General features: G+C 31.8%; 3 protein-coding genes across 3 annotated transcripts; all 3 read left to right on the top strand.

The window, feature by feature from the left end:
- The first annotated feature begins 1,831 nt into the window (after positions 1–1,831).
- On the top strand, positions 1,832–6,194 carry LOC130808713 (uncharacterized). Its single transcript, XM_057674179.1, has 4 exons — positions 1,832–2,211; positions 3,890–4,032; positions 4,899–5,271; positions 5,368–6,194. Exons 1-4 carry the CDS (start codon positions 2,035–2,037, stop codon positions 5,461–5,463), a joined length of 789 nt encoding a protein of 262 aa, XP_057530162.1. The 5' UTR covers positions 1,832–2,034; the 3' UTR covers positions 5,464–6,194.
- Positions 6,195–6,333: 139 nt separating this feature from the next.
- LOC130808714 (uncharacterized) lies at positions 6,334–8,213 on the top strand. The gene is made up of 2 exons (XM_057674180.1): positions 6,334–6,471; positions 6,956–8,213. The coding sequence occupies exon 2, from the start codon at positions 6,958–6,960 to the stop codon at positions 7,675–7,677; it is 720 nt and encodes a 239-aa protein (XP_057530163.1). The 5' UTR covers positions 6,334–6,471; positions 6,956–6,957; the 3' UTR covers positions 7,678–8,213.
- Positions 8,214–10,379: 2,166 nt separating this feature from the next.
- On the top strand, positions 10,380–12,058 carry LOC130808351 (uncharacterized). Its single transcript, XM_057673829.1, has 2 exons — positions 10,380–10,515; positions 11,083–12,058. The coding sequence occupies exon 2, from the start codon at positions 11,104–11,106 to the stop codon at positions 11,887–11,889; it is 786 nt and encodes a 261-aa protein (XP_057529812.1). The 5' UTR covers positions 10,380–10,515; positions 11,083–11,103; the 3' UTR covers positions 11,890–12,058.
- The last annotated feature ends 1,037 nt before the right edge of the window (positions 12,059–13,095 follow it).

The following is a 13,095-nucleotide window of genomic DNA, read 5'->3' as shown; positions in this document are numbered from 1 at the left end:
GGCACAACTTCAACATAAATTGTTATTTATCAAAAATTTAATTAAATTACTTAAAAATTGCTAATTTTTAGTATTTGCAAGGATAAATTGGAAAAATAATTAAGAAGTTGACCTTAAAATAAAATTGGCTACATACAAACACTACAACATAATTTGTTTTTAGTGGGATATATTTAGTGCCATTTAAATTAAATGTCGTTATTTTAAATTTCTAATAGTATATAAAGAGGATTTAGTGACATTTATTAGACCTTTTAGCAGCATAATAAAAAAACACACTAAAACTTTTTGCGACATTAGATCTAGTGACAATTCTCATAAATGCTATTATAAACTATAGTAACAATTACATATGCCACTAAAGACCAAATATAGCGTCACTAAATCACTTCATAGTGGAACTTAAAATAAACGGATATTTCATGATATACCACTGAGTTTCTTCGAAATTCACCATATACCACACAAAATGTTTTAATTCACCATATACAATTGAGTTTTCGTCCGTTAGCACAGAATACCATTAATGGCAACTGCCGTTAGTATGCCGTTTGTGGTAAATTATTAATTCACCATATACCATTAATTTTATTTTTTTTTGCGTCAAATATCATTTTTTGCGTCAAATCTGACGACAGCTGATATCCCTATGTATCAAGAAACGGCACATTAAAATTGCATTGGTAACAATAGCTATGCTATAGAAAAAGGCAAATATCTGAAGCTACTATATGAATGTTTCTAACCGTACTCATCATAACTCATCAATGCAATATGCCTCTTTAGCCGCAAACTTAAAAGAGCCGTGACAAGCAGCTTTAAAGATTACAATCTTATTATTGATTAAGTTATCTTGATTAAGAATTTAAGATGAAGCATATTGAGAAACGCTGCAACCATGGGCACATTAAGGATTTCGGAACATGTGCTCCTCTGTAAAAATGGGCATTAGATGTCATGTTTTATCAAGATATGAACCAAGATCAAAGCTCATTCAAGTCAATTGCACGTAAAGCACTCATTTATCCTACAGAAGAGCCCTATTATACTAAAAGCCTTATTAAAAGGATAGTAGAAGAAAGCAAAACAACAAAGACATTACTCTCGTAATTTTTTTGCACTTTCGTAGTCCAAGCAACTAAATCCCGCTTGTTTATCCTATCAAAGATTCGTAAAGCACCTTGAAATTCACCAGATTGTGCCTAGAAATACAAGATACCACTTTCTACAATCAAATTGCTCCATCTACCTTTGATAATACAAGCATGAACTTGCTTGCTTAACTCATAATTTAGCCTCTTTCCACACAAAATCAACACACACACACACACAATTCAGCTATCGTCAGATTTGACGCAAAAAATGGTATTTGACGCAAAAAAATAAAATTAATGGTATATGGTGAATTAATAATTTACCACAAACGACACACTAATGGCAGTTGCCATTAATGGTATTTTGTGCTAACGGACGAAAACTCAATGATATATGGTGAATTAAAACATTTTGTGTGGTATATGGTGAATTTCGAAGAAACTTAGTGGTATATCATGAAATATCCGTAAAATAAAAGTCAATAATTATTACACTAAAAATATAAATCAGTAGCATTTTTTTAATGCTACAAAATCTAATGTCGCGAAAAGTTAAATGTGTTATAGTGAAAAATATCATGAAGAGTATGTAAAAACCTAACTATAATTTATTCTTAAATAAACTTATTTATTCAATATTCAATATAATTACTAAAAATAAACATAAATAGTATTATTTATTCCGTCGACTCTCATTTAAAAATAAATAACAAATAAATTTATTTTCAACCACTCAAGTAAATTTATTAGTTACCGGGATTCTATAACGAAAACATTGAAAGGATATGGTCTGGATAAGCAAAATTGGATGATAAATTCTGTGAACCGCCTCCAAAATGGCAACGATGAATTAAACCCAATAAACTAAACTGTACCGTTTGGCGTTTGCTGCCTGAGAAGAAGAAAACCCAGAACAGCAGAAGAGGTTAGAGACCCAAAAATGGAGTTGGGTATGTCTTTAAACCCTCTAATTAGACTTCCCATGAACTTAAATTCAAGAACAAAGGGTAAAAATGAGTTGTTCGCTCGTCAATTTCAACGTTCCGCTCATCCTCTTTTGCCCAAGATTGAAGACAATGGCAACCCTTTCTTAGTCAGTATCATTCGTATGGCCAATGTATTCTCTTTTCCTTTTCTTCATTTTTTCTGGCTTTGAGCTTTTTATAACTTGCAATTTCATGTTTTTATGTCTTTTTGTGTGAAAGATATGTTTTTTTTTTTACAGTTTTTCTTTACTGGGTACTTGATAATTTCTTGTATGGATATCAAAATGACAAATTTCCATTTGGGTGCTTGATTTATTTGTCTAAATTCTCAAATTTTGATAATTTTTGAAGTTTATTAGGGATTTTTTTTTGCTCTTATGGATATTTTGGTGTGAAAGATGTGATATTTCTTAGTTTTTGTTAGTGGGTACTAAAATGACAAATTGTCAAATGTGGACTTAAAATTTTGTGTGAAGACATCGAAATTTTCACTAATTTGTTTTGTTTGTTGAAATCATAGTAATTGTGTTTCTCTATTGAAGCATTAGTGTCAAGAATAGATAAAAAGCTTAAGCAAATGGCTGAAGGCTACTGCCCTCAGATGTTATATAATCTATCATGGAGAAATGTATGTTACTTGGACTTGGGTACTGATGTTGGATACTGATACATGTCTTAAGTGTCGGATAGGTCTAAATATTCAATTATACGCCTAAAATAAAGTGTCTATTTGCCATACTAATGTCTGAAAATCAAGGATCAGACACGCGTACGTGAAGCAAAATGAAGAGTCCGACTAACATAGAAAGAAATATACTATTTAGTTCAGTATGGGAGATTGTTTATGGTACAGATCAAGGAATGTGGCAGACCGGCAGTGATCCTTCAACCGTCTCTAAAGTTCTTGTTCTTAGAACCTTGGATACTCTATTCTTTCATCATTTTTGTTTAGCATTTGTTGGAGCTATTACTTGGAGTTGTAGGGTGTGAATCCATTAGAATCCAAGAGGAGAGGGATTTTTGGGTGCATGAGCTGATAGTTTGGTGGTCTTGGCATGTCATGTTAGTACACAATTTAAGCCTAAAAAACTTTAGCTCTTATCAGAATATAAGCGCGAGTCGCCATTTGATAGGCTCTTAAACTATAATGTTTGATCTATTACTTGTCATCTTTAGCCTCTTCGCCGTCTTCTAAGTTCTACCTACATACATGGTCATATAGGCTACATTTCCCTCGAATAATTTATTTCCCGAATATATATGATGATGCTGGAGATTTTTTACTTGAATTGTATGTGTGTATGACGATACTTCTCTTGTGGATGGGATCATTGGCAAATTTGGACTGTTGTCACATAATTTGTTAATTGTCTTACGAATCGCGAATCAAAAAAGCAAATTATGGTCGGTTTTTGGCTATTTTTTCATCATTTTGAACAAATTGTGAACAGAACAAATCATGTTTTACTGATTTGTTCAAGTTTATTTATGGTATCCAATTAATCTAGTTTCCGGTGGCACAATGCAAAGATCATGATTTCTGCATAGGATAATTTTCCAGGACAAAACATTTACAAGGACAGCTTAACGTCTAAATTCATGATTCTGAAACTAAACAACTAATTGGGAGACGAAAAGACAACGAGTATATATCTTATGATCTTTACTGTAGAGCTGAACAATAGTATCTTTGGAGTAAATGTACTACCTGGCCGAACTACTTATATTATAAAGTCTCCCACAGCCTAAAAAAGCTTGCATAAAATTTTTTTTAGATGTCTGTAATTTTTTTTTCTCTCGTTTGCGCAGCTACCAACTCGAGATCAGCTCAAACTGGTTGTTGTTAAGGTTAAGGATATCTTTGGAGAGGCAAAGGAATCCGTTGGTAAGCTGATAGCATTAGACACTGCCTCATCCAAGGAGGTAGAAGGACCTTCTGTGGAAAAATCCAAGTGAGTGCTTTTAGTTTTGGATGTTCAGGAAATTAGTAACTTCATCATATGAACTGGTCTCTCCATACATAAATGTTGATATTGATGTCATTAGTCCCTTGTAAGATGCAACCGTAACAATCGCATGATTAAGAAGCTCTATGCCTTCCATTTTAGAAAAGGGGATCAAAATTATTCAGTTTTTGGCTTTAAGTTATTATAATGTAGAAGTTTACTCGAGTGTTACTACAAATTTTCTGTTATAGAATAAACTAGAGAACTCACTCAAAAGACTAGTCTTTTAGGTGAGAGAGTCTATTTACTCTGTAAACTCCACATTACTTGCCCATACAACCGATGTGGGACAAAGTCTCATAACCTTATAATGGCCTCGAATGCATTCCATTACATTCAAACCCTCATAAGTTCCAACGTCCTCATTGGTCATGACTGGCTTAACCCAGGCCACTATTCCTAGCCGGCTCTGATACCATTGTTATAGAATAAATAAGAGAATTCACTCAAAAGACTAGTCTAATAGGTTAGAGAGCCCATTAACTCTATAAATACAATTGATGTGTGACAAAATCCCATAACCTTATAATGGCCTCAAATCCATTCCATTACATTTTTCTTCATTTACATGTCATACTGGTCAATTCTTATTTTTTGATTATAGGGTAAGTCTTGAGAATCCCTTAGAGGCAAGAGGGTGAGGTGATATTGATCTTTCTGTAGGTAGTTAGAATCAAACCCTTTTAAAAAGGCCGATCATGATTCTCGGTCAATTCTTGTTCGTATTGAAGTATGAGTGTGCTTAGGATGCTGTTTTTCTATTTCATTTTCAATTTGCTGGACAACGAAACTGTGATTTTGCTAGGATTTAGGAACATGCAGAAGGCCAAACGGGAAGGTATCATTATCAGCAAAAGAGTGGGAGTTATAGTGGGTATGAGCACATTAAGTTTAATAACAGAAGCCGTTATGAATCGTAAAGCTGCCAACAGTTTTGAGTTTCGGATGACAGTCCCTGACCAAACAGCGGAAGAAGCTCAGAGTATGATCAGAGATCACGCTCAAGCATTGTTGGACGTGAAGTCTCTATTAGAGTCTGAATCTTGGAGAGAAGCACAACGAGAATTACGACAGAATTCAGCGTACTTAAAACAAGATATTTACACGATCATCCAAAGCAAAGAAGGTAGCGTCAGACCTTTGCTAAGGAAGCTCTATGCTAATTTATTCAATAATGTAACCAAGGTAAGTTTCTGATATTGAAATCTATTCGTTCATTTCAATGATGCTAAACATACTGAATAATGATAAGGATTTCTGCTTAATAATGCATAAATGCAGCTGGATTATGCTGCGCGAGATAAGGATGTTGAACGAGTCGAGGAGTTTTACAACAGCGTTGCAACGGTGCTCAACGACATTTTATCTAGAATCTGAATATTTTAGTTCCATTGGATCCCTTTTCTTGACTACTATAACATGAGATATGCATAGAAATGTGGAAATCCCGTTGATGTGGGAAGTTATGATGCTCTCAAAAAAGCGTCTTCATGTTTACGTTCTGATTGGAACTTAAAATGAGCTTTTTATTTCTACCCTTTGTAATCTCTCCATTATTGATAAATTTGTTATTGGGTTTGTACACTACAAGATCCATATAAGAGGAGAGTTGATTGCGCACAGACTCGATGAGGTTTCATTATAAAACCAATTGGAATTAGGAGGACTACCCATCAAATATATATGTTAGTCAAACTCTCTTTAATTATTCAATGTGAGACATGCGGATTATCTTCCAATACTCCCCTCACATGTGAACTCATTTTTAATTCGACAGGAACGTAATTCTTTTAAAACCCGCAATTTTTTTTAATAGAAAACTGATGTTTTTATTGTTTTCAGTTGATTGGAAACTGTCAACTTTGATACCATGAAAAATTTGTTATTGGAGTTGTACACATCAATACTCACAAAAGAGGAGTATTGATTGCACACATACCCAATGAGGTTCAATCCTAAAATCAATTAGTATTAGAAGCAGAATATTAGTTAAACTCTCTCTAATTAGACAGTAAAAATTTAAGGACCATTAATTGACAACTCTGACTTGGTTACCCTAATGGTTGTAGTTTCGAACGAATCCCAGCATCTGAGCCAAGCTGACTTGGTAAAAGGAACTGATTCCATTGGACTTGTAGAAAATTCTGGCAAGACGAAAAGTAGTCCCTACCTAACTTACTCGGAAATACAATAATACGTTATACTTGACTTCAAGTCTTCAACTATAAAATACACAACTATTATTTCTTTATTTTAGAGTATACAAAAAAGTCTTGTAGGTTATCGCTACTTACTAATTGAGGCTGAAGGATAACCTTTTGAAAAAAAAAAATTTGTTTGATAAATAATTCTTCCACAAGCCAAGCGTCTACAGCAATATCACAGGTAAAATCTAATCTTTAATAAAGTATAGATTTATGATTTTAATGTATTGTGGGGCTACATCTATTAGTGATAGGGTACATAACATATTATGTTGTTTTAACTATCAGCTTAAACTTTGGATTGAGTTGGTCTTTTGACATGATATCAGATTCCAATATGATATGGTATTAGTTGAAGACCCATGATATGTTATATACTATATCACGCCCCCTCAAACGAAAACCTTTAAAGTTAGAAATATAAATACAACACAAAAGTTTATCATGCCTGAAGCTAACCTTTTGAAAGGAGGGTCGGGTTGATAAGATTCGGACCTGTAATCTAGGTTTCTTATATCATATTGCAGAATAAACTCAATCAAAAACTTAATTAATGGTTGTAGCCGTGAATATGTTTTATGCACTATCAATATCAATATACATCAATGTGTATTTAGTTATGTTCGATGAAGCTAAAACTTCATAATTTGTTTTATTGATATTAGGAATGGGAACATATAACTGCTGCACACATCCCTCCCTACAAGAAGTAAATTTTGGTGAAAGATTTGCATTCACATGTAATGGATGTAGAGAACTTGGATATGGATCTTGCTATACATGCCAACCACACTGCAACTATCATTTACATAATATTTGTCGAAATGCTCCTCCTACAATGTCTCACCCATTCTTTAAACAATGCCAATTTGTGTTAGATAAGAGTATAATACCCCCACCAAAACATCACTATTACCAAGGATTAGAAAATTTATGTGTTGCTTGTGGAACTAGTGTACAAGGATGGAGGTATGTCCATACTATCAATGGGTCTTATCCCATATTTATGCACCCACGGTGCATGACAATACCTTACTCTACGTTGTATACGAGGCTCGAAAGCATTGACTGTGCGCATTGTCGAGGCACGATTAGTATGGGAAGTGATCAAGGAGTTAAGGGATGGGGCTTATATATTGAGCATGGTGTTGTGGTGCATGTTAAGTGTGTTAAAGAGATGTTGCATAAAGATTGGGAGAGAAGATATTATGGTGTGATTCCACAATATGTGGATAATAATTATAATGATAGGGAAGAACATGGTCAAGCAAATCAAGTAACAGGAATGCTTTGGAAAGTCACAAAAATGGTTATTAGACATTCAATATATCATGCATTGGGGCTTTCTCATTTGAGTGTGCTTGAGCTTGCAAGCTATATGTTTTGATGGTTTTGATTGGATTTATTGTGCTTTTCACTATGGCATATTGATAGGTCTCTTGAATTGTAATCTATTACATGTATTTGGTAGTAAATATTCAAGAATGTTGGATTATGAGTAGTTCCTTGATGGTGTGAACAACATTTTTCAATTCCTTGTAATATTTGTCCGAACAAAACTTAATACAATTGGCGGTAATCTGGTTACTCGAAGAGAAACAACTTTCTGGAAGTGATTTGTAAAATCAAGATCGACGGTTAGAAACTTTTGCTAGAATGCAATTTGATTTTTTTGATGATAAGATCATGTGTTTAGGTAGGCGATAAAATGAAAACAATATAAATAGTTTGCAAAGATTCTTACAATATGATCAAATGTAGTGAAATATAAAACAAGAATCAAAAAATTCTTAGTGTATATAAAGTTATTTCTCATATTTTTCTTGTCATCACAAATTACGTGTATGTCCTATATTGACATCATGACATGTATTGCATGAGTACATCCCATTATTTCATCCCATGTAATTGAATAAAACATCACTTATAATGGAGAAAACAATTTTACGTAACATTACATTCATTCACAAAATGGAGCATCTATGCACGAAATTCATGTCAACACGAGATGCTTTTACACTTGTTTTGCTTCGATTGTTGCGTTCTTACTTCATATATATATATATATATATATATATGAATTCAATTTGATCCGATATAAAAAATGATTTATAATTATGTAAACAAAGTCCGATTTCAAATTGATCCGAATAAACAGTTCTACTTAGATCTAATTAAAATCTAAGACGGCTTTATATGTCCCAGAATATTTTATAATAGTTTAAGAATATCTTAGCATATTCTAAATTATATAGTGAAATAAAAAGATCGGAGTGCAATTTTCGTACCAGTTTCTTTCTAATTTCTTATACTGCCCCACTCGTGGTTCTCATTTCTATTCGTACTCGCTACTTCAATTTCGCTTGCCAATACAACATGGTAAAATAGACATTAATTAGGTCCGTCTTATAGATTTTGTGATTTTTTATTTTTTATTTATCATATAAATTTTACTATAATTCTATTTTAAGCTATGCCATTAGAGTTTTCGCTATCTTTTTACTTTTTACTTACACATTTAAATTATTTATTCATCTCATTTACGTATATTTATCCCGATTCTTAATATTATACCACATTTTGTTGTAAAATGTTACTTTAATTTATAAAATAAACAATAAAATAAAGTTTACAAGTTTGTAGTAAAATACAAATTACATATGACAATCAAGAACTATGCTTATGTACACTACCGAGAACTCCAAGAAACCGATCTTCAATCCCCAACCAAGTAATAAGAAGATTTTGTTTGAACCTGACATTAGTTCTAGGAGAGATGCTCTTTCCTAAAACATCATTTCCTCCCTACTACGATGCTTAAGAATAAACTGGAAATATGTTCTGAGATACAAAGAATTACACTAAATTCCTAGCACAAGGAATTTAGAATGATGTAAGAGAAACTTAAATGGAAGAAGATACGAAAAATTACAATCGAGGATTGCAAGTTTTCTATGTTAAGTGCTAGAAAAGAAAAAGAAATCAGAAATTGCATGTAGAAAATAACCACACAAGCCTTCTATATTTATAGAATAGCTCACACCATTTAACGAAGCAACATGTTACTCCATGAAACACAAGATCGATTCACGAACTAATGTCGTCTTTCAATCAATTCATCCCAATATATCTGGTTAATATAATCATATTTAACCGTTGGTAGTTACATCATAACTGACAAAATGGATAAACTAACTTTGTAAAGAAAAAACCCGCAAAAATCCGCGAAACTCGCGGGCCGCGAGTTAGGTTGCGAGCCACGACTTTCTGCTCCCACAAAACAGTAGCTTTTCATTCCTTTCTCGCGATCCGCGAGTTGTTTCAAGATCCGTGAACACTACTTTTTGCTCAAAACAGAAACTTTGCAACCTTGGGATATATTCAAATTAATCTATTTAAATTTAATTAATTATCATTTTCGAAGACCATTATACGCTCTAAATGACAACACATTTCACCCCAACTTTTGTAAAGTGAAAAACTATGCTTATTGTAAATTTCAAGGGAGAGTGAAAATAAATTTTGTTTATTCACATATTATAAATTAAGTAAAGTTAAGTGGTCAAAGTAATTGGAATAATAAAACTGATATAACCAAACTATAAATTATATATTTTCACAATTTAATAGATTTTCTTGGCTTAAAATATAAATTTATCTCTTTTAAAACAAAAATTAGAATAATACTTGTTTTTATATAATTAATTTGCTAGTTGGACTATTATTATTTTGCTAGAGTATTGACTGATTAAATTTCTAACTTTGCACCTGATTTTAAATTAAAATAAATTCACCCAAATTTAAGTTTCATAATACATATTGCATATTATTAGGATATGAAAATTCTAATTTTATTTAGGTGCATGATAATTCTATAATATTTACTAAAATGAAAAATATAATTTGGTTGGAAAAGGTCTCTTCTCTTTGCGCAGTACAGTATTAGGCAATTTGACTCATTTACTCATTGATTGAGACTGAATAGTCAATACTCAATATAGTCCAAATATAACTCACACGTAAACTTAAATTTTAGGCAGTAATAAATACGTTATAATAAGTTGACTTAATCTATCAAAATTACAAGCTAGACAATTCACCATTTATTTTTTCCAAAATATATATATATATAAAAGAAATCTCAAAAAGCTATTACTTACTCGATAAATAGTGGAGGGATAATTCAAACCAAGAAGGCAAGACATCTCCAATAAGCAATTCACAGGTAAAAACTAATTATAACATAAAAATAAAAGTTTTATTTATCTTACATATATATTTTCGTACTCTCTTTTAATTAATTATGTAGAATAAATGATTATAGTGTGCTAATAATCTTTTAGATGATCTTAATCATTAATTCCAAGCCAAGATTTTCAAAAGCGTATTTTTTTTAACTGGGGTACATCCTAAGTTGGAGCTTTAAGGATGAAAAATTTGAACTTGAAGTTTAAATAGTCGAAAATTAGTTGAAAAACATGTGGAAATGAAAGGCGTGTAAATTTCCTTTTTTTTTCATTTTAAATTTCTAAAAGTTGCCGACTAACATTGCAATTTAGTTGGAAAATATCTGACTATTTGATGGTGCAATAGGAACAATAGTCGACATTTTCGACGAACATGATTTTAATAGGAAATTCAGTTGGAAATTTCCGATTTTTTAAGAATAGTCGAAAATCAGTCAGTGCACTAACTTTTTTAGTGTTTGAGTCATGCATGCATTAATTAAAATATTCATTGTTGAACGAAATTGGCGAAATATCATAACTTGATAATTTGTTGCCTTGACTAGGTACTTACTATACACGACACGATGATGGGAACATACAATAATTATTGCACACATTCGCTCCTAAGAGAAGAAAATGTTGGTGAAAGATTTGCATTTAAATGTAATGGTTGTAGAGAATTTGGATATGGATCTCGCTATACATGCCAACCACAATGTGATTACCATTTGCATACTTCTTGTCATAATGCTCCTCCTACAATGTCTCATCCTTTCTTTAATCAAGCCCAATTTGTGTTAGATAAAAGTGTACTACCCCCAACAAATTATCACTACTACCAAGGAATGTTACCAAATTTATGTGTTGCTTGTGGAACTAGTGTGGAAGGATGGAGGTATGTTCTTACTATCAATGGAAGTTATCCTATATTTTTACACCCGTGTTGCATGGCACTACCTCACCCAACGTTGCATACGAGACTCGAAAGTATCGATTGTGTGCATTGTCGATACAAAACGATGGTAAATGAAGAGGTTAAGGGGTGGGCGTACGTTAAGCTTGGTGTTGCGGTGCATGTTAAGTGCATGAAAGAAATGTTGCATGAAGCTTGGATGAAAAGATATAATAATTCGCCACAAAATGTACATGCAAACTACTATAATTATTGTGACGGCACTCAGGAACGTGGTCTAGCCAATGGAGGCGGAGTACCAGGGCAGCGCACGAGGAAGCGCGACTATTTATTGTATGGGTTGGACTTGTTAGCACAAGTGTGTAGCATTTTCAACTCACTTGGTTTGATTCATTTGGATTCAACCCAAGTGAATGAGGCATTGGTGGAATTTGCAAGTTATATTTGGGGAAATTAAATTTTTATTTTGCACGTAAAAATTAAAAGGACTCGTCCTCAATTATTAAATTTTCATTTAGCATATCTGTTATTCTGAAAAACAGTCAGAATTAAATTTTTATTACAAAGTTAAAAGAAAAAATCTTTAACCATTAAGATAATGAGCATTTCTTTACTCAAATTCTTGTTTTAGGATTTTCGAAATTAATTATTGTGTAATTCTTTTTTTTTATGTTGTGTCACTGTTTTTTATCTTTTCAATATATATCAAAAAAGATTTCATTAAAAATAAGTTTAAAGGAGCAAAAGGTTCAATTTAATGAGTTTAGTTCTATAAATAAATTCAAATGTGAAAAAAAATAAGTGTAAATAAATGAGATTATTCATTTCAAATATGTTTAAATGAGAAAAAAAATTATGTAAATAGATTAATTAGAATGAAACGCAAATCGTACCTATTTGTTGCGCGCTAATATATGGGACTCCACTCGATTCAACTCGGTCATTTAAGTTGGCTAGTACTATCTCGTATTGAATAGTAATACAAACAATTTAACTAGTATTAAATTTAGGTAATAATAATTTTCTTAATAGAAGTAAATGTTTTTACTTAATTTGAACTATTAAATTTAAATTTATGAGTCTGATAAATGATTGTTAACTGAAATTATTGGCTGGTTAAACCAATTACGGCCCATTTGGTACATGGTATTAGAGGGCGGTAATGGTAATAAAATTAAGTAATGAAAAATTTGGTTATTTGGATGCCTTCAATGGTAATTGATGGTAATAAAATAAGGTAATGAAATTACCAAAAAGGGTCATTTTTATTACCATCAAACAACCTGATATTAGGCGGTAATGGTAATGAAGTATTACTGTGGTAATAAAATAAGTTAATGTTGTTTCGAGCTGAAGAAAAAAAATAATGAAGAAAAAAAAGGTAATGTATATAATTATCTATAAAATATTATTATTAAAAAAAAAATCATTAGATAGAATAATTTAGATACAATAATGCTTTTAGATACAAATATACAATAATGAAACTAAGAGTCATTACCATTTTTTATTACTAACAACCAAATGCAATCAATGGAATATTATCTTTCATTACCATTCTTTAGTCATGCACACCAAACAAAAGAATTTTCATTACCAATTCTCATATCCATTCCTTCATTACTATTTGTGAAGAAGGAAGAATGATTTAAAACATTCTGGA

The sequence above is a fragment of the Amaranthus tricolor genome, chromosome 3, assembly GCF_026212465.1.
Source record: "Amaranthus tricolor cultivar Red isolate AtriRed21 chromosome 3, ASM2621246v1, whole genome shotgun sequence".
Taxonomy (NCBI): domain Eukaryota; kingdom Viridiplantae; phylum Streptophyta; class Magnoliopsida; order Caryophyllales; family Amaranthaceae; genus Amaranthus; species Amaranthus tricolor.
The sequence above is the reverse complement of the archived record's forward strand: the minus strand, read 5'-3'. Positions and strand labels throughout refer to the sequence as shown.

Coding starts and splice junctions, on each gene's coding strand:
- LOC130808351 (XM_057673829.1), top strand. CDS start 11,104: ATGATGGGAACATACAATAATTATTGCACACATTCGCTCCTAAGAGAA.
- LOC130808714 (XM_057674180.1), top strand. CDS start 6,958: ATGGGAACATATAACTGCTGCACACATCCCTCCCTACAAGAAGTAAAT.
- LOC130808713 (XM_057674179.1), top strand. CDS start 2,035: ATGGAGTTGGGTATGTCTTTAAACCCTCTAATTAGACTTCCCATGAAC. Junction 2,212..3,889: donor GTATCATTCGTATGGCCAAT/GTATTCTCTTTT, acceptor TCGTTTGCGCAG/CTACCAACTCGAGATCAGCT. Junction 4,033..4,898: donor CCTTCTGTGGAAAAATCCAA/GTGAGTGCTTTT, acceptor GCTAGGATTTAG/GAACATGCAGAAGGCCAAAC.